The sequence below is a fragment of the Diabrotica virgifera genome, chromosome 6 (genome assembly GCF_917563875.1).
Source record: "Diabrotica virgifera virgifera chromosome 6, PGI_DIABVI_V3a".
NCBI classification, from domain to species: Eukaryota; Metazoa; Arthropoda; class Insecta; order Coleoptera; family Chrysomelidae; genus Diabrotica; species Diabrotica virgifera.
The window spans coordinates 159,443,548-159,469,525 of record NC_065448.1 but is presented as its reverse complement, the minus strand read 5'-3'; the positions used below and the strand labels follow the sequence as shown (position 1 = coordinate 159,469,525).

Here is a 25,978-nt window from a genome sequence, read left to right as displayed (position 1 = left end):
ATTGGAATTAATCCATATTTTGAAGTTTGCCCTGCCGAGTCATGTGGATCCAAAGTATTACCTATAAAAAATAAGATTCAATCATAACACACAATCACATAAAAAAGTTATAATGAGGAATTTAAAAAATAATCCTAAAATCAAAAATCGTTGCAAGTACTTATTACAATTTGAAAAAGCATATCTTATTCAAAAAAACCCTAGAATTTTTTATAATACACCATTTTAAAGTAAACAGAATAAGCGTTTTTTTTATTATATAATATATACCATATAGAAAAAAAAGTTATAGTGGGAAATTTAAAAAATAATCGTAAAAAATATAAAACTCGTTAAAAGTATAAAGTCTTGAAAAAGATAACCTCTTTAAAAGAAGTCGTACAACATTATACTGTAGACCATTTTAAAGGTAATTGATTTCTATTCCTCTTACATGTACCATTGCATATACGTAAAGTTACGTAGAAAAAAGTTACAGAACAATATTTGCGAAATAACAAGGAAAATTGCCCAAAATTGCTGTGAGTGGCGAACTTTGAAAAATCATATTTTAAAAACTGTAAATCCTAATGACCTCTACCAAACATCATTTTAAAGAGAAAATATGTAAGTTTTTTTTCTGTGAAGCAATGTCTATACCTATATCCCCGTGGACAAAAGTTATGGGACAAAAACCAAAATTTCTTTCTTTTGGGTTTCTTTGTGCTTTTTCTTTTGAATATATTTTTGTAAAAAAAAGTATCTTTGATTTTAAAAAGTTATATTTAGATAGAAAATTTAACCAGGAACAATTTTTATGTAGACGTGTTTGTACCAAAAGTGCATAGAACTCACTCTTATGTAACCTGTGCCCAGGGACTAATTCACCCATTTCTCAAAAACGCACCCCTTTAAATGGTAGCACTCCGCGGTTTTTTCATATATAGATGTCCATTGACCATATGAAATAATAAAACCCCGTTAACGTTGTAGTTCCTTTCTATAGTACATAATCAATAGCCTATTAGACTTGTGCCGTTTGTTGCTTTTACTTGTGGGGTGAAAGCCATCTTTCCCGGAGAGTGAGGGAATATGCAGTCAAAATATGTCCGGAAATGGATAAAGTGACTAACTCTATGCAACTTTTGTTCTATAGAGTCTTTTTTGAATTTTTGAGTTCTTTGCGAGCGAAAATGTTTATTTTTCAAAAAAAAAACTCCAGTTCTTAGACGATTTTTCGCAAATAACTCAAAAAGTATGTTATCAAAAAATATATTCGTAGCAAAAACGTATCATACAAAAAACCCAAAAAAATGGTATTATACATGAAGTCTGTAGACGCAGTAGAAGCAGAGTTGTAGCTCAGGGAAAGTAGGTTCTTATTCGTCAAATTACAAATCGAAAACTTCAACGTGAAATAACCAAAATATCTTATCAAAACTTTTTTAAAGTGTTTAAAAAAATATTTATTTTTGTTGTCTTTAAAGTTGTTAGCATCAAAACTAACCAAGTTAAGCTCAAAATAAAGTTGGACCATTTTTTTTGGTAAAAAATCGGAAAAATCACCCCTTAATTAGCATCTCAAATAGCTACTAGCATCTCAAACAGACCCAGAAAATCTAAATAAATACTTTATTAATATGAGTAAAAATATAACATCAACTATTTTGTCACAACAAGATCCGATTTCCTATCTCCCTAATGCAAGGAAGGTCTCGAATTCATTATTTATAAGACCTTCTTCTTCTTTAAGTACCGTGCCCAAATTTTTAGGCGTGGGTAGCTTCCATAACAATTTGCCGATATCGTTCTCGATCTTGTGCGGCATGTAACAATTTATCTGCTGATAAGCCAGTCCATTGACGAAGGTTTCGGAGCCATGAATATTTCTTCCGACCAATTCCTCTTTTTCCGTCGATCTTTCCATTGAGTATTAACTGCAGCATCCTGTATCTGCTACCTCTCATTATATGTCCCAGATATTCATTTATAAGACCAGTTGATTAATTTTAACTGATCCATACAATCAATAGTATCAGAAGCAAATCTTCTTCTAGTACTGATGGACTATCCATAAAAATGTTCTCAAATCTCCCAGAAAATGTCTTGAGAGTCCTCATCTCACTAATTAATGATTCTTTTGAGAAAGGTAAATTTCCAGAGTGCCTAAAGACAGCCATCAGTATTCCTCTTCATAAGGGTAGTAAAAAATCTAATGCTTGCAATTATAGACCTATTGCATTACTACCGGTACTCTCCAAAATTATTGAGAGACTCACAAAAACCCGACTTATGTCCTTTCTCGTTGAAAACAACATTTTATCACAAAATCAGTTCGGCTTTTTAAATAATAAATGTACCACTGATGCCATGTTTTCTGTACTACATGAGGTTTATCAAGCACTAAACAGTAATCTGCTGTCACTGCTTTTGTGCCAAAGTTTTTGATTGTGTAAATTGAGATTCTAGTCTCAAAAATATTGTATATGGGGTACCACAAGGTTCAGTATTGGGTCCTCTACTTTTCCTTATTTTTATTAATGACACCACAAGTTTAAAAATCGATGGAAAAATTTTTCTTTTTGCTGATCAAACCAGTATCTCTTGGAGCAACTGAAATATCGCAACTCTTCATGCTACTATAACTTCTGATATACTTACAATAAAAACCTGGTCCGATTCTAATTTACTCTCTTTTATAGTAGATAAAACAGTAGCAATTTCCTATAAAGGAGCTCTTACTAACAGCCAGATCAGTATCTATGATTTTATAAAATTTCTTGGTATTTTTTTCGATAGCAACCTTAAATGGTCCCTTCATATCGATATGTTAAGCAAGAAATTATCCTCAGCTTACTGTGCAATAAGATGTGTTTCGAAGTGAATCAATTTAGCCTCTTCCAAAATAACATATTTTTCTTTGTTCGAGTCGCATCTTCGATATAGTCTTCCTTTTTGTGATACTGGTACAGCTGTCCAATCTGATGATATTTTCAGATTACAAAAAGGAGCAATAAGATATCTGTTTGGCCTCAGAAGAACAGCACATTGCAGAAGCTACTTCAAAGATCACAGGATTTTAACACTACTTTCTCTATATATTTTAGAAACTCTTTGCTTAATTCGTAAACATCTACATGTCTTTCCAGCAAGACCTAGACATGACTATTCCACCAGAAATTCTACCTTTGACATCTATTTACCGATCCCGTCCACTGAGTTAGTAAAGAAATCTATATTATATTCCGCAAAAAATCTATACAACCATCTACCTTTACAACTTAAATCTGCAAATCTTTCCCCAACTTCCGTAAAATGACAAAAGCAAGTTAAGTGTTTCTTAACCAATAACTAAGAAATTACAGTATTCTTAGGTATAAGTCGAATTTTAATCTATATTTGAATGTCATATGCTTTTATTAAGGTAGATTATGCAATTTTCAATCTTTTTAAATTTTGCAATAGATTGTTATTGTTTTTATTTATAAAGCAGGCTTTGTCTAAAAAGTTGTAAAAATTTTCATGACAATAAAGCATATTTCTATTCTATTCTATCTCAAATGAATTTAATCGTTACCACTTCACAAGTTGCTTTACTCGTGTATGTATTGTTTATATGATCTGTAAGTTTCATCAGTTATATAAGTCCTTATTTTTGAAAGGGCTGTAGTTGAAAGGGCTTGAACGAGTCACTAATCACGAGTGTATGCAAATTTAGAAACACTAAATCTTAACCAATTTTAGCCTTACAGAAAAACAAAAAGACATTTAAAATATTGTACGCGTACAATAAAGTTGGTCTCTCTTTTTGGTAAAAAAGGTGAAAATCACTCGCTAATTAGCATCCCAAATGAAATTAATCGTGATCTCTTTATAATTTACTTTACTTATGTATTATTTATATCGCACACCTAGTTCAATTGTGCCACAACTGCAAAAAATTCGAATTTTGGGTTAAGGCTGTAAAATATTGCCTATATCGCACTCCTAGTTCAATAGTGCCACAAGTGCAAAACACAATATTCTCGAGAAATGAGCAAAACGTTCTGTAGTAAATGCGTTATGCCCTGTAAATAATTTATTTTGAGAGTGACTGGCTTCAAAATTACAATTAAGTAGTAAATTATACACTTATTGGCTGGATCTTATTACAATTTATTAAAAATAAAACGTTATTATTGTTTTGATAGTTATGGCGATATTGCATTGTGAAGAAAGTAATTTATAAAACAATACTTAGGAGATACGGCGGCAATATAATGAAAAAATCAATTGATTTTTGCAGTTGTGGCCGTATTGAATTATACCGGTTGTATTGTGGCAGTGTATATTATCGCCACATCTCTCTTGATTTTTGCAGTTGTGGCCGTATTGAACGTATTGAATTAAATCGGTTGTATTGTGGCAGTGTATATTATCGCCACATCTCCCAGTTATGGCCGTATTGCATTTTAAAAACCTCCAAAAACCCTACAGTGAAATACCGAAGTAACTTACTTTATACTTATCCAAAACAATATTTTAGTTCAGGCTGTATTGCATTAGATGGGCCATTATATAAGCAATATTTTACAGCCTTAACCCAAAATTCGAATTTTTTGCAGTTGTGGCACAATTGAACTAGGTGTGCGATATGTTATAGAAAATCATATTGTTAGCAAATATGTAGTCTATAGAAAATCTGAACAAATGTTGTATGTATAAAGTATGCAGACCCAGTAGAAGCAGAGTTGCAGCTCATGAAAACTAGGTTCGTGATATTCATCAAATTCCAAATCGAATATTTCAGTGTGAAATGACCAAAAAATGAATCACTTTTCGGGGATAAATCATCAAAACCTTTTTAAAGTGTTTAAAAAAGATGTATTTGTTTCTTATATACAAGTTTAGTATCAAAACTAAGCAAGTTACGCCCAAAATAAAGTCGATCCATTTTTTTTGAAAAAAAAATAAAGAAAATCACTCCCTATTAATTAGCATCCCAAATGAAATTAATCGTTACTGCCTTACGATTTACTTCACTTCTGTAAAAGTGACTTTTCTTTAACAAAAACTTATAGTGTTTATATTTGAAAAAAACCGGTTTAAAGTTTTTTTTTAACTTTTAAAAAAATTAATTTTTCAAAATAATCTAATTGAAATGTATTATTAGTGTAGGAAACAAAGGTTGAACCTTGCAAAATGGACACAAGTCCGGTTTTATTTTTTTTCTGGTATATCAAGGGGTGCTTATTATAAGACTAACTTTTTCTGAAAAAATTTCGCCCCGGAACCTCCCTTTTCACCCCTTTAAAGGGGGTAATTTGTGGTTTTTGCGGAACGTAGCCCTTCCTGTAACTTTTACAAAAAATTTCTTTTATAGAAATATGAAGAGGACTATATTCTATACGATTTATTTTCAACAACATCTCTCTATCATCTACCGTTTAGCGGGGGTGGCGCCCTAAAGTTGACCAGTTTTTAAAAAAGATGTTTTTAAAAAAAATATATTTTTCCCTAACTGTAACGGAAATTAAGAAGAAATCCTACGGCAATTATTCACAAATAATTGAATGATTTTTCGGTACAGGTTTCACTTAAGGGTAATTGCCCTTTTTTTAATTACAGGGTGCTACATTTTAAAAAACCTCTTTTTATACCATCTGAACCGTTTATGCTAGAGTAAAAAGACTTTCAGTGATTACCCACGTACTGGTGCTATTTACAAATTTGTATAATGCACCCCCATTTTTTCTCCGGAACCACCCCAAAAAAAAAGAAGAATTAATAAATAAATTGATTTTCTTGGAATCCTTCACACACAATGCCCTTTATTAATATGCTTCATATATCATTTTGTGCACGTTATTATTACCCATGCATGGACACCAAAAGCAATTTCCTAGTGCAACCCCTGTAGCAAAAAAAAATAAATAAAATGGGGGGTTGAAAATTTTTTTTTGTTTTTTGCTTTTTGATCCATATGGGCATATGCTTCATCAATAGTGCTTTTCAAAACTATATATGGTTATTGCAACATCTCTGCGAAAACCACCCCTATCCTTGAAAATATACTGCAGAAACTACCCCTATCCCTTGGCGAGCATGTTTTTACGATTTTCTCATTACCTATGTATTATTTTTAAATAAAACTTATACAAGGTTAAAGACCACTATTTACTCTAAAAATTATGTCGTATTCATTTTTTCGTATAAGCAACCGTTACGGCACAGTGGCGCCGTAAACCTCATATATGCTTTGGCGGGCTCCAGTTTTTGTTTTTTTTTTCGTCATCTGTTCGTTTTATTGATAAAGTACTTATGCAAAATAAAACAACACAGTGTAACCTACAAATTATGACTTATGCACATTTTACATTCTTTGCTCCCCAAAGCCACAGTGGTGGCCCAAAATAAATTTTTGCATATTTTCGCCACCTACATGCATTTTATTGCATTAATACTACCTTAACAGCACAATATTTACCCTTAGGTGGTCGCTACGCAGTGGCGGATCCAGGGAGGGGTGATGGGGGTGATCACCTCCCCCCTCTCAAACCAAGTGATATTATATTCAAAGATTATAAAAATATTCATTTATTTTTATAGAAATTTAACCAATTGGCACCCCCCTCTTAACGATGCTGGATCCGCCACTGTCGCTAAAGCATAAAAAGTCATTCTTATAAAACTAATATTAATATAAGTATTTCTATAAAAATAAATGAATATTTTTATAATCTTCAAATATAATATCACTTGGTTTGAGAGGGGTGGGGGTGATCGCCCCCATCACCCCTCCCTGGATCCGCCACTGCTTAGCGACCACTTAGGGGTGAATATTGTGCTATTAAGGTAGCATTAACGCAATAAAATGCGTGTAGGTGGCGAAAATATGAAAAAAATTATTTTGGGCCACCACTGTAGCTTTGGGGAGCAAAGAATGTAAAATGTGCATAGGTCATGATTTGTAGGTTACACTGTGTTGTTTTATTTTACATAAGTACTTTATCAATAAAACAAACAGATGACGAAAAAATAAACAAAAACTGGAGCCCGTCAAAGCATATATGAGGTTTACGGCGCCACTGTGCCGTAACGGTTGTTTAAACGAAAAAAATGAATAGGACCTAATTTTTAGAGTAAATAGTGGTCTTTAACCTTTTATAAGTTTTGTTTAAAAAAAATGAATAGGTAATGAGAAAATCGTAAAAACATGCTGGATAAGGTATGGGGGTAGTTTCTGCAGTATATTTTCAAGGATAGGGGTGGTTTGCGCAGGGATTTTGCAATAACCATATATATTTTTGAAAAGCACTGTTGATGAAGCATATGCTGATATGGATCAAAAAGCAAAAACAAAAACAAAATTCAACCCTCCATTTTATTTATTATTTTTGGCTACAGGGGTTGCACTAGAAAATCGCTTTTAGTGTCCATGCATGGGTAATAATAACTTGCACAAAATGATATATGAAGCATATTAATGAAGGGCATTGTGTGTGAAGGATTCCAAGAAAATCACTTTATTTATTAATTCTTCTTTTTTTGGGTGGTTCCGGGGAAAAAATGGGGATGCATTATACAAATTTGTAAATAACACCAGTACATGGGTAATCGCTGAAAGTCTTTTTACTCTAGCATAAACGGTTCACATAGTATAAAAAGGGGTTTTTTAAAATGTAACACCCTGTAATTAAAAAAAGGGCAATTATCCTTAAGTGAAACCTATACCAAAAAATCAATCATCTATTTGTGAATAATTTCCGCAGCATTTCTTTTTAATTTCCGTTACAGTTAGGAAAAAATATATATTTTTTAAAAACATCTTTTTTAAAAACTTGTCAACTTTGTGGCGCCACCCTCGCTAAACGGTGGATGATAGAGAGATGCTGTCGGAAATAAATCGTAGAAAATATAGTCCACTTCATATTTCTATAAAAGAAATTTTTGGTAAAAGGTACAGAAAGGGCTACGTTCTGCAAAAACCATAAATTACCCCCTTTAAAGGGGTGAAAAGGGGGGTTCCGGGGCGAAATTTTTTCAGAAAAAGTTAGTCTTATAATAAGCACCCCTTGATATGCCAGAAAAAAAATAAAACCGGACTTGTGTCCATTTTGCAAGGTTCAACCTCTGTTTCCTACACTATATTGATACGAAAAATTTCGAAGAGTAAAGAAATGTTGATTTTGAAATTCTGTAAGATAAAAAGTGGTTAAGATATGGCTGTTCAAAGTTTGCATAGACTCGTGATTAGTGACTCGTTCAAGCCCTTTCAATTATGACTCTTTCAAAAATAAGCACTTTGAACCAGTGAAACTTACAGATCATATATAATGGCCCATCTAATTCAATACAGCCTGAACTAAAATATTGTTTTGGATAAGTATAAAGTAAGTTACTTCGGTATTTCACTGTAGGGTTTTTGGAGGTTTTGAAAATGCAATATGGCCATAACTGGGAGATGTGGCGATAATATACACTGCCACAATACAACCGATGTAATTCATTACGTTCAATACGCTAACAAATGCAAAAATCAAGAGAGATGTGGCGATAATATACACTGCCACAATACAGCCGATATAATTCAATAGGGCCACAACTGCAAAAATCAATTGATTTTTTCATTACATTGCCGCCGTATCTCCTAGGTATCGTTTTTTAAATGACTTTCTTCACAATGCAATATCGCCATAACTATCAAAATAATAATAACGTTTTATTTTTAATAAATTGTAATAAGATCCAGCCAATAAGTGTATAATTTGCTACCTAAATTGTAATTTTGAAGCCAGTCATTCTCAAAATAAATTATTTACAGCGCAAAACGCGTTTACTACAGAACGTTTTGCTCATTTCTCGAGAATATTGTGTTTTGCACTTGTGGCACTATTGAACTAGGTGTGCTGTATGTACTTACTTTTTGAGTTATTTTCGAAAAACCCTCTAAACAACGTGTTTTTTTTTTGTTAAAAAATGAACATTTAGACTGGCAAATAACTCTAAAAGTATTGACTTAGTGAAAAAACAGAACAAAAGTTGCTTAGAGGTAAGTAGTTTATCCATTTTGGGACTTATTTTGAACGTATGGTGGTTTTTCATCACCAAGAAGGTGTGGCTTTCGCCCCTCAAGTAAAAGCAACCATGGGCTTAAGGCTAAATCCAAATTTTCAAGAAAATCCGTCATGAGAAAATTTCATCCCAAAAGGTCAATTAGGTACCTACTGGCCTATAAATAGGGTAGGAAAAAACAAAATATTGAGTGTGAAGAGAATTTTATGAAATTCTGCCACGGACGGATAAAGGTAGAAATGTAATGTAAAATAGGTGTCTATTGATAATTTTATACCAATTTGAATTTATTTCAAAAAATATTATGTTTTCCATCTTTTGCGTTATTTTGCCGGTTATTAGCGCGCTCATCACTGTATAATGATTTGGCAAAACAAACAACAAATGACAGCCAATTTGCTAGATGTAGCTTCAGCAATATGGCCGGTACCAACTGTCAAATTTCTATTGGAATACAGTAGATATGACCACTTGCGAGTTAAATCCAACTTAGTCCAGAAAGCCACTGCGCATCCGCTAGGAAAAAATATTCCGATCCGGATTTTTTGCACAATCTTACTCAAAAAGGACCCCTTTTAACAAATTTGCATGTTGCCAGGACCAAAAATGGGTCAAAAATTTTTTAAACTTTTTTTTTGTTTTTTTTTCCTAAAATTATTTTTTTTGCATGAAACAAAGTTTTTTAGGTTTTTTGGATCATTCCAAACAGAAAAGGTCTTTAGTGACATTTCTCTAAAGTTGGTAGTTTTTGACATATAAGCGATTAAAAATTGAAAAATTGCGAAATTGGCTATTTTTAACCTTCAAAAACTATGTGAAAAACTGAAAATTTGAATGTTGCCAAGGTAGGTAGACATTCTTTAAACATCGATTGATAAAATCCCGAAGACTTTTTTGCAATACAATATTTAAAACTCCTTTGTTTTTTAATTGCTAAGCAAGCGTGCGCGACACTATTTTCCACCGACATGCGACAGTATGGTGCAAATGAAAGGAATAAATTCGTTATTTCTTAAACCGGAGACTTTAAGGAAAAATCCCGAAATGGGTCGATTTTTATTTTTAAGTTATGATATTGTGGCATATATGGTATACTAGTGACGTCATCCATCTGTGCGTGATGACGTAATCGATGATTTTTTTAAATGAGAATAGGGGTCGTGTGCTAGCTCATTTGAAAGTTTCTTCAATTCTCTATTCAGTAATATAAACATTTATATAATTATTTATACAGGGTGTGCTTCTACTTCTTTTTTTGTCAAATAATTTAATTTAATAAAAATTTTTTGGACACCCTGTATAAATAATTATTTAAATGTTTACATTACTGAATAGAGAATTGAAGAACCTTTCAAGTGAGCTACCACACGACACCTATTCTCGTTTAAAAAAATCATCGATTACGTCATCAAGCCCAGACGGATGACGTCACTAGTATACCATATATGCCACAATATCATAATTTAAAAATAAAAATCGACCTGTTTCGAGTTTTTTCCTTAAAATCGCCGGTTTATGAAATAACGAATTTATTCCTTTCATTTGCACCATAGTGTATACACATACAAGGGTGAAAAATAGTGTCGCGCACGCGTGATTAGAAATCGAAAAACAAAGGAGTTTTGAATACTGTATTGCAAAAAACTCTTCGGGATTTCATCAATCGATGTTTAAAGAATATCTGCCTACCTTGTCAATATTCAAATTTTCAGTTTTTCACATAGTTTTTGAAGGTAAAAAATGGCCGATTTCGCAATTTTTCAATTTTTAATCGCTTATACTCGTATGTCAAATACTATCAACTTTAGAAAAAAGTCACTTAAGACCTTTTCTGTTTGGAATGATCCAAAAAACCTAAAAAAACTTTGTTCCATGCAACAAAATAATTTTAGGAAAAAAAACAAAAAAAAAACGTTTAAAAATTTTTTGACCCACTTTTGGTCCTGGCAACATTCAAATTTGTTAATAGGGGTCCTTTTTGAGTAAGATTGTGCAAAAAATCCGAATCGGAATATTTTTCCTAGCGGATGCGCAGTGGCTTTCTGGACTAAGTTTCTATGTATCAAAAACAGCCTTTTATTAAAAAAGTGTGAAGGAAATGGTAATTTTTGTATGCGTCCATAAAGTAATGCATAAATTCATTATTTCGTAAACGGGCGACTTTGAGGAAAAATCCCGAAACAGGTCGATTTTATTTTAAAATTACGATTTTTTAGCATATATATATATATATATATATATATATATATATATATATATATATATATATATATATATATATATATTGTTATATTCCTATTTGATAGGAGAATTAAAATTTATAATTATAAGCAAAATTCAAATTAATATAAAAGATCTTCAATTTTCTCAGCCACGGGCATGTAAATTTAGAACAACCTGTATACAACAAATTATTATATTTAGTTTTTAAGAAAGTGATTCGAAGAAGTGTACGAAACTCGGTAACAATGCGCCTAAGATAAACAAGTTGAGTGACGCGGACCATTATAGTGTTTCGCGGAAGATTCGATTATTAGCCTACGCTAAATAAGACTCAGTGAAATAGATAATAGGTCATTAAGTTTTGTAAAAAGTAGAAAGTAAGTTTAAATTGGGAAATGATTATTTTTTCTTGAAATCCATTAAACATATTTAGAAAGATTAAACGTTGGTATTGAGGAATACGGCGAATTAAAATTTGTGGTGGAATGTTGATTTTTGAATCTGGAAGGGATATTTAGAAAGTAGGGAAATGAATGAGGTGGAGAGATCAGAATGTTTTGAGCTGTCGAGAGGTGAAGTCCAGTGGTAGACGGTAGTGTACGAAGAGTGAAAAAGCCGGTAGTTCCGTGAGTGTTGAGTACCCAATGGGAACGAGAGGTAGGCCGAGTCGAGAGAAAAGAATCTCCTTGAGCAAAGAGTGTCCCGGTAGCTGATTGAAGTGGTTCGAAAAAGGTAGAACACGGCATCACGAGAAAAGCATGAACGAGAGCTATACGAGGTAGTTTTCAAAGGAGAACATTACTGGAGGCCAGGACGAGTTTTTCATCGCAACCAAGGGTAGGAGGAAACGGGTTTTGTGTGAGGACATTCGCAGTTCACCAGATAAAGGTCAGTCTCATTTGTCAGGACATGAATGTATGGGTTTTGCATTAAATACCACATTAAAAATTGAAGAACATAATCGCTAATATCAGAAGATTGTCATCAAACTTAAATCAATTTGTTGCTAATAAATCCTAATAGTTCATTATTAATAAAAATTCTAAATTGGAAACCAAAAGGAAATAAGATTCCCATTTTTAAATGTTTGTATTAAATAAATATAAGATCTAACAAATATTAAGCAGTAATTACCATTTATATAAAATAAACAAAATTTTGATTTATAATTGTAATCCATATGTGTGTATTATTTTATTTTTTTCCTATCCCGATTAGGAACCACTGAGAAATACTTAGAAGTCACGAAAGTAAGTAAGTAATTTTATAATTCGCCCTGAGATTGATAACATATTGGTATGTGATCTGGTTGATTAATTAGATTATCATTAATGCATTAATTTAATTAAATTACATATAAGAATATCATCACATATAAATAAATAAGATCACAACAATATATATATATATATATATATATATATATATATATATATATATATATATATATATATATATATATATATATATATATATATATCATACTAGTGACGTTATCCATCTGGACGTGATGACATAGTCGATAATTTTTTAAAATGAGAATAGGGGTCATGCGATAACTCATTTGAAAGGGTATTCTCTATTCATTACTATAAACATTAACATCATTATTTATACAGTGTGTCCAAAAAGTTCTATTTAAGTTAAATTAATTGACACAAAAAGATGAATGTATGTAATGTATTTAATTCTAAATAGATTTCACTGCTGTCAGAAAACAGAAAAAGTTTTATTTAACAAATAAACATTGATTTTCGCTTAAACGTAATGTTCAAACTGCCAAGAGGCAGGTGGGTAGCAGCTTTACCATTGAATTTAAGCGAAAAACAATATTTATTTCTCAAATAAATATTTTTTTCCTGTTTTCTGACAACAGTAAAATGTATTTTGAATTAAAAAAATTACATACATTTTTCTTTTTGTCTAAATTTATTTGATTAAAAAATTTTTTTGTGAACACCATGTATACATAATTATGTTAATGTTTATATTATTGAATAGAGAATTGAACACCCTTTCAAATGAGCTATCACATGACCACTATTCTTATTTAAAAAAATCAACGATTATGTCATCACGCCCAGATAGATGACATCACTAGTATGATACATATGCCAAAAATCGTAATTTAAAAACAAAAATCGACTTGTTTCAGGATTTTTCCTTAAAGTCTCCGGTTTACGAAATAATGAATTTATGCGTTACTTTATGGACGCACTGTATAAACAAAAAATAAACGATTTTGTCATCGTTTGTATAAGCATTGTATTCTAAAACGAGTATAACCAGAAAATCAACGAATTAAATAATGCAAACCATCTCAGAACACTTTTACAGGCTAAAGAGAAAAGTTCTTTAGAGGGACGTGCTTATTGTGTGCCAAAGTACCCCATAAAGGGCAACATTAGCATTTGTGTACTTTATAGATCCAAGAAAAAGGCCGATAGGTAGAAAAAGGACAGCTTTTATTATTTAAAGTGTGTTTTGAGACGAGTAAAAGATCAGAAAGGACTACACTGAACAAATATTTAATTCCGAAAGTTTTTTTAGGTCCTTTGCTTCGAGAACGTATAACATAACGGAAATAAAAACGTACCTTACCAATGTAGTCAATATTTTCTGTTCAATGTTCAATAATATAACATGCCCCCATTTATTTATTATCATTCTATTTGGCTGTTCCAGTCTGTATAAATTAAAGCCCGGAAGGTAGTGCCAAATTTGACCTAAGCATTTTAGCATGGCTGTTTTTTTTTAGTTAGGTGTTCCGAAGCTTATTAACAAATGATGCGTCAGCTGGCCCAAAACCGGGGCTTTTAGGCAAGAAAAGATAAAATTATATGAAAGTAGATGGAAAAACCCTACAACTTATATGTCAAATATTTATCTCCGTGACTTACATCCATAATGGCCTAGTGGTTAGAAAACCTGGCTCCTGGCTTTCACCCATAGGCCAGGAACCGAAGCTTTTCACCTCGCAATTTTTACAGAATGGATCGATTTGCTTGAAAATTTGAGAATAAGTAGTGGACAGTCCAAGGATCAAAATCTATATGATGCCGAAAGGCGCTTTTATAATGGGGGTGGTTGCAACCCCATCTCGAGGGTGGAAATTTTTCATTATATTTTGACCGCAAAAGTTGATAAAAACATTCATTCTAAACAAAAAATGTTCTATAAATTTTTTTGATAAAATTCATAGTTTTTGATTTATTCGCTATCGAAAGTGATACTTTTGTATAAAAAAAATCAATGTTTTTCGATATACTCATTTGCGATTCACTCAATTTTTGCTGTAGAAAAAATTTTTTCAAACCAAGTTCTTGGGAATTAAATAACCTACAATTTTATATTGAAACATTTTTTCGTATCTCTGATGCTAATCTTTCTATCCTGAAGAAAATGGCATTTTTTACCAAACTACAAAAATTCGTTATTCATTCTAATGAATGACTACAAAATTCGTTATTAATTCGAAATCATTCTAAGCCAGTCAAACTTCTAGAATCTAATAATAATACATAAATAAATAAGAATTAATAAGCCCAATGACTAAAAACACCGCTAACTTAGATTATTATGCTTCCAATTGGATTTCTTCTTTTTCTTTCAAAAAAATATATTGATTTTTGAACCGTGACTTTTTTATTTTTTATCCTAGAAGATTTGGTAAAAAATAATTTTGTAGGTTTTTACAAGATCTATAAGCGTATTAATATTAAATCTTTTTTAAATTCTCAGTCGCAAAAAGAGCTGACTTTGAAAGAGTTGGTAAAGGTGGTTTTTGCATGTTATTACAAGTTTTAATTGTCAATAGCTCACTTAATTTTTGCCGTAGAAAAAATTTTTGCAAACCTGATTCTTGGGAATTAAATAAGCTACAATTTCATATTTAAATATTTTTTCGTATCTCTGATGCTAATCTTGCTATTCTGAAGAGAAAGCAATTTTTTTCCAAACTACAAAAATTCGTTATTCGCTTTTAACTCCATTTTTTTTAAAACTAATCATTCTAAGCCAGTAAAACGTTTAGAAACTATTAACAATACATAAATAAAAAAGACCAAATAAGGTCAATGACTAATTTTAATTAGGGTGGTGATTAGGGAGTTGCTTGCGATCACGTTTTCGCTGAAAAAAATATTGACTGACATTCTTTTCATTATAAGTCACTTAATTTTTAAGCTAGAGACTTTTTTTATTTCCGGAGATTGATATTTTTAAGTACTTTAAATTAGTTTGAACAAGTTGTCCTCGAAAAATGCATAGTTTTTCCGTCTTTTGACTTTGAAACTACAATATTTAGCATTTGACGAAGAAGAGCCAACATATAATAAAGTATACCTCGATTACTATTGGTCTTAAAGAAAATAAAAAAAAAACGGTTTTGTTTATTTTTTCAAAAAGTACATTTTTGTTAAGTAAAGTTCTTTTGATAAAACGAAAACTTTTGAAGTTATTAGCAGAAAACTTATTAAAAACATTGATTTTTTCGATATAAAACTATCAATTTTATGAAAAAAACGTATAGAACGTTTTTTACTTAGAATGAACGTTTTTACCAACTTTTGCTATTAAAATGTAATAAAAAATTTCCATCCCGAGATGGGGTGGCAAGCAACCCCATGGTAAAAGCGCCTTTCGGCATGATATAGATTTTGATCCTTGGACTATCCACTACTTATTCTCAAATGTTCAAGCAAATCGATCTATTCTGTAAAAATTGCGAGGTTTTGTCCTAATTTAAGCTTCATTACTTGGACTACCAGGCGAGTCGGGTTCGATTCCCGGAGTCGGAAATCTTTTTTGTTTTTAAAATTAAGAGGAAACAGTAGCGATCAACAGGTAGTGAAAACGCGTTCCAAGATTGCGGCTGTAATTTTGAACATTTTTTCGAGATATTTGGCACACGTATTCGTAATATAATAAAGAATGGCGGTACAGAGCCCAATTTGAAAAATATATTAATATGTGGAAGTTACTCTGTAATTAAATACAATATTAAAAAAACGAGCCTGTATCGCCATTAAGAAAAACAAAAAAATACACTTTCTTCAAATAAACTTTTTTATCCGATGCCTAGATTTTGTGTCATTTTGGAACTACTAAAATTTTTTATTTCATTAGTAGTTCCAAAATGACACAAAATCTAGGCATCGGATAAAAAAGTTTATTTGAAGAAAGTGTATTTTTTTGTCCTTCTTAATGGCGGTACAGGCTCGTTTTTTTAATATTGTATTTAATTACAGAGTAATTTCCACATATTAATATATTTTTCAAATTGGGCTCTGTACCGCCATTCTTTATTATATTACGAATACGTGTGCCAAATATCTCGAAAAAATATTCAAAATTATAGCCGCAATCTTGGAACGCGTTTTGGCTACCTGTTGATCGCTACTGTATCACCTTAACATTTTGATTTGAAAAATAATTATTTTTATAAATACCCGCTTTTATTATTTATACGACACAATATAAAAAAGTATTATAAAACAATTATTTTTCAAATCAAAATGTCAATTTTAAAAACAAAAAACATTTTCGACGCCAGGAATCAAACCCAACTCGCCTCTGTGAAAGCCAGGAGCCAGGTATTCTAACCACTAAGCCATTATGGATGTAAGTCACAGAGATAAATATTTGACATATAAGTTGTAGGGTTTTTCCATCTACTTTCATATTTTACCTTTTCTTGACTGAAAGCCCCGATTTTGGGCCAGCTGACACATCATTTGTTAATAAACTTTGGAACACCTAACTAAATAAAAAACAGCCATGCTAAAATGCTCCGTCAAATTTGACACTACATCCCGGGCTCAAATTATTAAATTCATACTTAATAATTAAATTTTTTTATTTTTTAGACATTACAACATAAGGAACAACATTGTTTCTTCCAGAAACAATGGTTCCTTTGAATTGCGAAAAGCAAATACTCTTGCTTGTTTCCTACTACTAGACTATAAAAACTTTTCTTAATTGTTAATGTTCTCTTCTGTTCCTCTTTAGAAAATGGAAATGTTGTCGCTAAGAGCGTTACTTTATCTTTATTTCTCTCTCTCGTCCCATCCCTCCTTGTGGAGTATTGGGCGCTTATGCGTTTCTTGGCCAAAAGTGTAAGATTGCTGTCTAGCCGGGACAGCGCATCTTCTTTTGTTTTTATTCTCTGGATAAATTGTGAACTAATTCCCTCCACTCTCTTCTATCTTTTGCTCTCTTTTTGACTTCGCCCCATCTTAGTCCAATTTTTTCGAGTTCTCTCGTTGTTGTTCTTTTCCAGCTGTTGTCTGGTCTGCCCCTCTTTCTTTTCCCCTCGTGTTGGTATTCAAGTGCTTGTCTTGCTATGCTGCTTTGATCTTTCCTCAAAGTGTGGCCCATCCATTTCCATTTTTTTTCTTGACTGTAGTAGATATGTTAGTTTGCTTTGTCCTTTCCCATAGTTCTGTATTAGTTATTTTGTTTGGCCAATATATTTTCAGGATTTTTCTTAGAGATTTGTTTACAAATGTCTGTAGTTTTTTAGTTGTATTTTCGTCCTGTTTCCATGTTTCTGCTCCATAGAGCAGTATACTTTTAATGCAACTATTAAAGATTTTAATTTTTGTTGTTTCCGATATTTCGTTTGTTTGCCAAATTCTATTTAAAGCGTTGAATGCGTGTTGTGCCTTTGTTATTCTCGTCTGTATATCCTTTTTGCACCCCCCGCTCCTTTCCATGACAGATCCCAGATATGTGAACTTGTCTACCTCTTCTACTTCTTTACCGTTTATCATTATTTTATTATTTGGATAGTTATTATTTTTTAGAAATTTAGTTTTTTCTGTATTTATTCGAAGTCCGATCGTGTCGGAGTACTGTGCCAATTTGTCAATTTTTACTTGCATATAATTTCGGTGTTCAGTTATCAGGCAGATGTCATCTGCAAATTCGAGATCTTCTAACTGTTTGAAAAGGTTCCACCTGATGCCTGTTCGACCTTTCGATTACTTTTCTCATTACCCAATCTATCATAATAAGAAATAGGGTACGGGATAATACACAACCCTGTTTGACTCCACTTTCTATGGATATTTCTTCTGTTACTTCACCTGAATGTTCTAGTTTGGCTTTGTATCCTTCGTAGAAGAGTTTAATAAAGTTTATGATTTTTAGTGGTATCCCATGTAATCTAAGGATTTTCCACATCTGTGTCCTATTTACACGGTCAAAGGCCTTTTCGAAGTCGATAAAACTCACATCTATATCTTTATTCCATTCATTTGTTTGTTCCAAGATAATTCTAAGGGTGCAGATGTGATCAATAGTGGAATTATTGGAACGGAAGCCTGCTTGGTTGTTTCTCAGTTTTTTATCTAGTTCCGGCTTCAATCTTTCCAATATGATTTTGGTTAGCACTTTGGATGTGGCACTTAGTAGTGTTATTGCACGCCAATTGTTGCATTTGCTCAGGTCTCCTTTTTTGGGTATTTTTATAATCAATTCCTCTTTCCATTCCTTTGGCAATTCTTCGTCCGTCCATATTTTATTCAAAAGTATATGTAGCATCTCTACTGACTGCTCGGTGTCTGCTTTTATTATGTCAATGGGTATATTGTCGATTCCTGCTGCTTTGCCATTTTTAGTAGTTTTAGGGTATTTAAAATTTCATCCCTTGTAATTTCTCCTGTATACACTTCTAGCTCTGGTGATTCTACTTCATCTTCTATGATTTGAGTTATTTCATGCTTAGCATATATCTCTTCGAAGTATTCCTTCCATCTTTGTATTATTTCTTTCTCAGTTTTTATTCTATTTTCTTGTTTATCCTTTACTTCTCGTATATTTCGTTGTGCTTTTTCTGTTAAGTTTCGTATGATTGTATATTGTGTTCGTAAGTCGTTTTCTTTCACTGCTTCTGATATGAAAGTAGATGGAAAAACCCTACAACTTATATGTCAAATATTAATCCCCGTGACTTACATCCATAATATCCTAGTGGTTAGAAAACCTGGCTCCTGGCTTTCACCCGGAGTCGGAAATCTTTTTTGTTTTTAAAATTGATATTTTGATTTGAAAAATAATTATTTTTATAATTACCCGTTTTTATTATTTATACGACACACTATAAAAAACTATTACAAAAACATTTATTTTTCAAATCAAAATGTAAATTTTAAAAACAAAAAAAAATTTTCGACGCCTGGAATCGAACCCAACTCGCCTGTGTGAAAGCCAGGAGCCAGGTATTCTAATCACTAAGCCATTATGGATGTAAGTCACGGAGATAAATATTTGACATATAAGTTGTAGAGTTTTTCCATCTACTTTCATATTTTATCTTTTCTTGTCTAAAAGCCCCGGTTTTGGGCCAGCTGACACATCATTTATTAATAAACTTTGGAACACCTTACTAAATAAAAAAAACAGCGATGCTAAAATGCTCCGTCAAATTTGACACTACCTCCCGGGCTCAAATTACTAAGTTCATAATAATCCAATTTTTTTTTAATCTTTTAGACATTACAACATAAGCAACACCTTCTCTTTCAGAAACAATGGTTCCTTTGAAATACGAAAAGCAAATACTCTTGCTTGTTTCCTACTACTAGACTATAAAAACTTTTCTTAATTATTAATGTTCTCTTCTGTTCCTCTTTAGAAAATGGAAATGTTGTCGCTAAGAGCATTACTTTATCTTTATTTCTAATGAAAGCGAAATATTCCATAAACCCTTTCCGCTTACACAACTTCAAGTATTACACGGAGTTTTGTTCATTTCAATGAATAATTTAACTTGTTTGTGGTGTTAACTTCACAAGCTATTCCTTTTGATATCTCCATGTTTTAAAACCGCTACCAAATTGAGATTTTTTGGGAACCACAAACAAATGTATACATGGATGAGGAAACAAATGTATATATGGGATCAGGATGGGAAAATCAGTATACTGGTGTTATTTTGATATTTACTGGATTTCTCTAGAATGGGCATAATATAAATAAACTTTCGCAATAAAGAGAATCATAAGGCGGCGCGCGCTTACATTGGATTCGAGTTCGTAAGAAACTTTATTCATACGAAGTCGTACTAATTTAAGTCATAAGACAAATTGGTTACATTAGATGTGACCTCAGATAAAAAACGCAGTAGATATATCAGAGTTTTCACATTGTGTTTATGTATTTACTCATTCGTTGGTCATATTCCATAACAGTACTTATTATTATAATATATATTTCCACAAGGAAATAGCTTCAGAACAACAGTACTTATTATTAATAATAATAAAATTAAAAAATTACCTGATACATTCATCTTCGTTTTAAAGTTATAACCGATTTAAAATCCGAAGAATGACAAAAAACGCATTTTCTGATGTTTAATCGCTTATAACTTTAATGCTGTCAACTTTTGAGAAAAATGTCAGGAAGCTTATTTTATTTAGAATGTCCCAACGAATCTGAAAAAAATATTTTTGGGAGGCAAATAGGAGATTTTTGAAATAGAGCGCGCCGCACCGGGAAAATCTGATGGACATCCATATTTAACAATTAAAAAACAACGATTTAAATTAAGGTTAGACGCGATCACTCTTCAGAATCTTGAAGCTGAATGTTTAGACTTCAATCTAACTATCTGGCAATCTCAAAAATTCTAATTTAAATATGAGTTTTTAAGCCTCGAAAATAGGTATTTTCCCATTTTTCAGATTTTAAATCGTCTATAACTCGAAAACTATCAATTTTTGAGAAAATTTACAAGATACTCTTCTTGTTTAGAATCACCTACGAAACTTAAAAATATATGTTCCAGAACAAAAAAAACGTGATCATTTGCATTTGTTTAAAAAAATTGTTTAAACAATTTCTGCCCAAAAATTCCGCCCGGCACCCTTCAGATATGTTTAAAGGGGACATATTTGAATAGGAATCTAAAAAAAAAACGGTGCCGTACGTGATAGTACTCATCCGCTTCATGAGCATCATGAGCAAAAATTTTTTGGAAAATACGAAAATATACATTATTTTAAGCTATTTTAAAAAAAATTTACGGATTATCCATTCGTTTAAATAAAAAACGACTTTGAAAATTGAATTTTATACACTTTTTTTAGACCGCCATATTGATAATTACATGTGACGTTGCTGGATGTTGCCAAATCTATAAAAATGTTTAGTATTACAAGTAACGAATATAGACGCATTTTTAACATTTTAAGTGGAAAAATGGACCTAACCTAACCAAACCAGGTGCGGAACCACGCCAAATAGAATTATATTTTAGTGAAGTCACGTTGCCTAGCAACCGTCGATTCTCCCATTATGAAATTCTATTTTGTGACGTCATCAAAATAGAATTCTATTTTTGCAGTGATTAAACATATAGAATTCAAATTTAACAATACAGTTTTCTTCAAGTTTGTTGGAGTTTAATGTTGCGTTACAAATTGACAGCTGACAATGACAATTTCTTTTTTTTTTGACATTGACAGCTGACAAATGGTAATGACAAATTCTTCTTTTTTTGTTGACATTGACAACCGACAATGGCATTTTCTTCTTTTTTTGTTGACATTGACAGCTGACAATGACATTTTCTTCTTTGTTTATTGAGATTGACAGCTGACAATGACATTTTCTTTTTTTTTTTTTGTTGAGATTGAAAGCTGACAATGACATTTTTTTTTGTTGACATTGACAGCTGACAAATGGTAATGACAATTTATTTTTTTTGTTGACATTGACAGCTGACAATGACAGTTTCTTCTTTTTTGTTGACATTGACAATGACATTTTCTTCTTTTTTTGTTGAGATTAACAATTTCTTCTTCTTTTTGTTCTATCATACACGGAATAGTAAACAATTGTATGTTCTGTGCTTGTGAATTGGGTTAGGGATTTCTAGGGGAAATTGAAGCTCCCGTCTAGGGAGATCCAGAAATTTCATATGGCAACCCTGCATCGGTAGGTTATCTCACGGCTCAGTGAGGGAATCTAAGCTAACATAACGAAACCTACCTTATCCAAATCAAAACTGGGCCGTGATATAAGCTGCCTACGCCCGTACGAGCGTCTATATGCCTTACCTTATACTATACTCTTAGCGTCCATATAAGGTATAAACAGGGAACTCATTACCCCAAGTCTTCTCAAGTATTGTTTCAAGCGAATGCAACACTCTTCTACCTGATTTGTACAAACCCATGTTTGTGGATCCTTAAAATATTTAGTATGAGTAACAGTTTTGTGAATATAGCCATAATTTTTTAAATTGGAAATAACGTTTCCACTGGTATGTTCATATTTCAGTACCTTAATCACTTTTTAAAATTGTATCATAAATCCCCAAAAATAATAATAAAACGTACAATAATACAATAAAATAATTATGCCTTAGTACATGTAGAGAAACTTACAACAAAAATTGGTAACCTCGCACAGCCACTGTCATACGTCGATCTAAATTTCGTAAACAAATTACAAATATCAAATATCATAACAATATGGCCAACAGAATGCCAAAGGACAACACAAAAAATTACAATTTTGATTAATTTCAGAAATATTTTCAGTAGTAATTGCACAAGAGCTCTAAAATTATTGAATTTTTTCCCGAGTGACAGTTTGATAGTTTCAATTTCACGAGTCAAAGGCGAGTGAAATTATGTCAAAGTGTCACGAGGGCAAAAATTCGATATTAATTTTAGAGTTCGAGTGCAATTTGTTGCGATTATTTCATGAATAAAACTGTTCAAAACCAAAATTTTATTGTAATTTATTTATGTAAGTACAAATTAGTACAATTAAACACAAAGTTTTTATAAATATTTGACGATTGAAAGTCATCACTTTTATAATTTTTAAAACATTAATTGTCATTAATGTCACTGAATGTATTTTTTCGTAGCAACGAAGGGCATCTGACGTAATATACTTAACGACGGACAATTATCAAAAATTATCAATTTAATTCAGATTTCTGTAGCTTTCTATTGGTCAGAATCTCCTATGAATGAAATAATCATAATAATCCAGTATTTTAATAAAAATTATGAATTATACCGTACTAATATGATATAAATAAAAGGTTAGTACCTACAAATATATACTTCTATCTTATAAAAATGTCTCAAATTAGCAAGGTTATGTGTGGGAAAATTCAATTTTCAAAGTCATTTTTAATTTAAACAAATGGATATTCCGCAAATTTTTTTTTGGAAAATATCTTAAAATAATGTATATTTTTATATTTTCCATAAATTTTTACCCGATGCGGATGAGTACTAACCTGTACGGCACATCAGAAATTTTTCCAGACGGGAGCGGTAACTAATACTAGTAGAAACATAATATTGTTACGAAGTAACTAACATAAGTATTCCGTTGTTCCAGGTTTGCTCCTATTTCAAGGATCCACTTGTCTGCGTCGGTCCAGTAGCTGCGGATCAAGTGAAAAACACCATCGAACACACAGCTGGAGAGAAGAGGTTAACATCTCTGGGTAGCTTTAAAAGACCCATGCACTAAACTAATTTCAAATTGTTGTAAAACAAACACACTCAGTAACGTACTGTTCCAATTGAGAAACGTAGATTTTCTTCCTAACTGGAAACATGCGTTTTGTGTTTCTAGGTTGGATTGAGTTGGATTCTTTCTGAGACATACATATCCTGCTCATTGGTTACATCTTTACGATATATAACTCTCTTAAAACGTAACATGAATGCTAAACGTAGGTATAATAAAAAAAATAGACTCTGTCAATGACAGACTAAAATTTGTCATTGACAGGACTTCGTAGATAAAAAATCTATTGCGGCAGATCAGTCATTAGTTCAGGTCATCGCCTACTTATTGCAATTCTTAACCAAATGCATTCGTGATGCAATGTTTGCATTTAACAATAGAATCTTAACACCTATAAGTAAGATTTGGCTAGATATGTATGTCCCTCTCTTTCTCAATAAATGTGTACGTGTCTAATATATAACAAGTTACTTGGTACGAATTACTGATATCATTACATCTTTTCTCAATTTCCTTGGTTGAGTTTGAGCCCTCCGAAGTAATTCGTATCACGTCCACTAATTGTAAGAGAGTTGGCACAACACGAGTGCTTGGAAAAAGCTTATTAATTGCAAAAGTTAAACTTTTGAACTATTTTGATCTATCGTCAATGTTTGCAGAAAATATTTGATTAAATACAATTGAAAAAACAATGGAACATCATAGAAACTTGATGAAGACTTACAAGAACAACAAGTACTGGTCAAATAAACATTTTGGAAAGTTTACCTTTTTAAAATAGTTGGCCTTTTTTTCTGAACTCCTGCCAGGCTCTCGATAATCTTAGAATAATGGGTTGTTTTATGTATACTTGTTTATTGGCTGAGGTATTTAATATCTAGATTAAGATTCCAATCAAAGTTTTTGGCCTAGGTGAACTGTAGTTTTATAGAAAAATCTCAAACGCATTTAGTTGCGTTTATAAATGTCTACTACCTAATTGTATAGAACGCACAGGTTATATTTTACAGATTTCTCGACTTTTTGACTTCTATCTGTGATGATTTGACGTGAGAGGCGTCCAAAGTCTCTTTTGAAAATTTGTAAATGTGTTAAGGTGCTTTGAGTTCGAAAGTTAGCTGTCTTTTCGAAGCATTAATTTGTCAAAAACATAGTTATAGTATAAACCAATAAGCGCTTACCTCAGGAATATTTGTCTTGTAGAGGTAAAATGAAGAGTTATATTTTTATTGTTCGTCAGAGATAAAAGATTTTGTTTTGTGAGAATATCGCTAAATATTATATTTTTGATACATTAATAAATATACAGATTGGGCAAGCTAGTTTTTGAATAACATATTGACATTTATTTATCGGATTCACTGTGTTCAGAAGAGCCTTTGGAAATTTAGATTAGGGTGCAAGTATATTAAAGATGATAAGAGATTGATACATATCATACTATACATATCATATTAACTATATCGATGTTATTCTACATTATAAAATTAATATTTAATAAATGTCTACCAGCAATTACGAGCATTATTTTTCCTGTCAATCATTACATCATTATCAGAAGCTTATCATTAGCAGAAAAACTACAAAGTATTAGGTCAGAAAGATCATGCAACGACGCTATATTTATAATAAGGCAAGTTCAAGAGAAATCATCAGAATACAACAAATTGGCATAGTTACTCTCCGTTGACCTTAAGAAGATATTTGTCAGGGTCAAATTAAAGAACTTTATCCATTTATTGGATACCATATATATTCCATTTATTGTACGCAAGAGAGGTATTCTTCTTCTTCTTGCAGTACCGTCTTCTATCGGAGGTTGGCTACAATAACAGCAATCTTAACTTTGTTGGCTGCAGCTCTGAACAACTGTATTGAACTGCACTCATACCACTCCCTTAAATTTCGCAACCAGGAAATCCTCCTACGTCCCACATTTCTTTTTCCCGAGATTTTTCCTTGGATTATGAGTCTTAGCAGAGAGTACTTTTCTCCTCTCATTATGTGGCCTAGATATTCCAGTTATTTCGTTTGTATTGGTTTTTATGACTTCGCATTCCTTCCCCATCTTCAGCAAAATATCTTGATTTGTTACTCTTTCTGTCCATGGTATATTCCACATTTTCCTGTAGCACCACATCTCGAATGCCTCAATGTTTTTGATGTTTATCTTTTTCAGTGTCCAAGCTTCCATGCCGTACAGCAGAATGGA

At 31.9% G+C, this 25,978-nt stretch overlaps 1 protein-coding gene across 2 annotated transcripts in view; it reads left to right on the top strand.

The window, feature by feature from the left end:
• The window catches only part of LOC114335711 (ITG-like peptide), a 231,914-nt gene extending 206,632 nt beyond the window's left edge, over positions 1-25,282 (top strand). For both annotated transcript variants that reach the window (XM_028285997.2, XM_028286005.2), the window contains exon 5: positions 23,632-25,282. In XM_028285997.2, the coding sequence (XP_028141798.1) occupies positions 23,632-23,766 (135 nt within the window). In that variant the 3' untranslated portion in view covers positions 23,767-25,282. The remainder of the gene's footprint in view (positions 1-23,631) is intronic.
• The last annotated feature ends 696 nt before the right edge of the window (positions 25,283-25,978 follow it).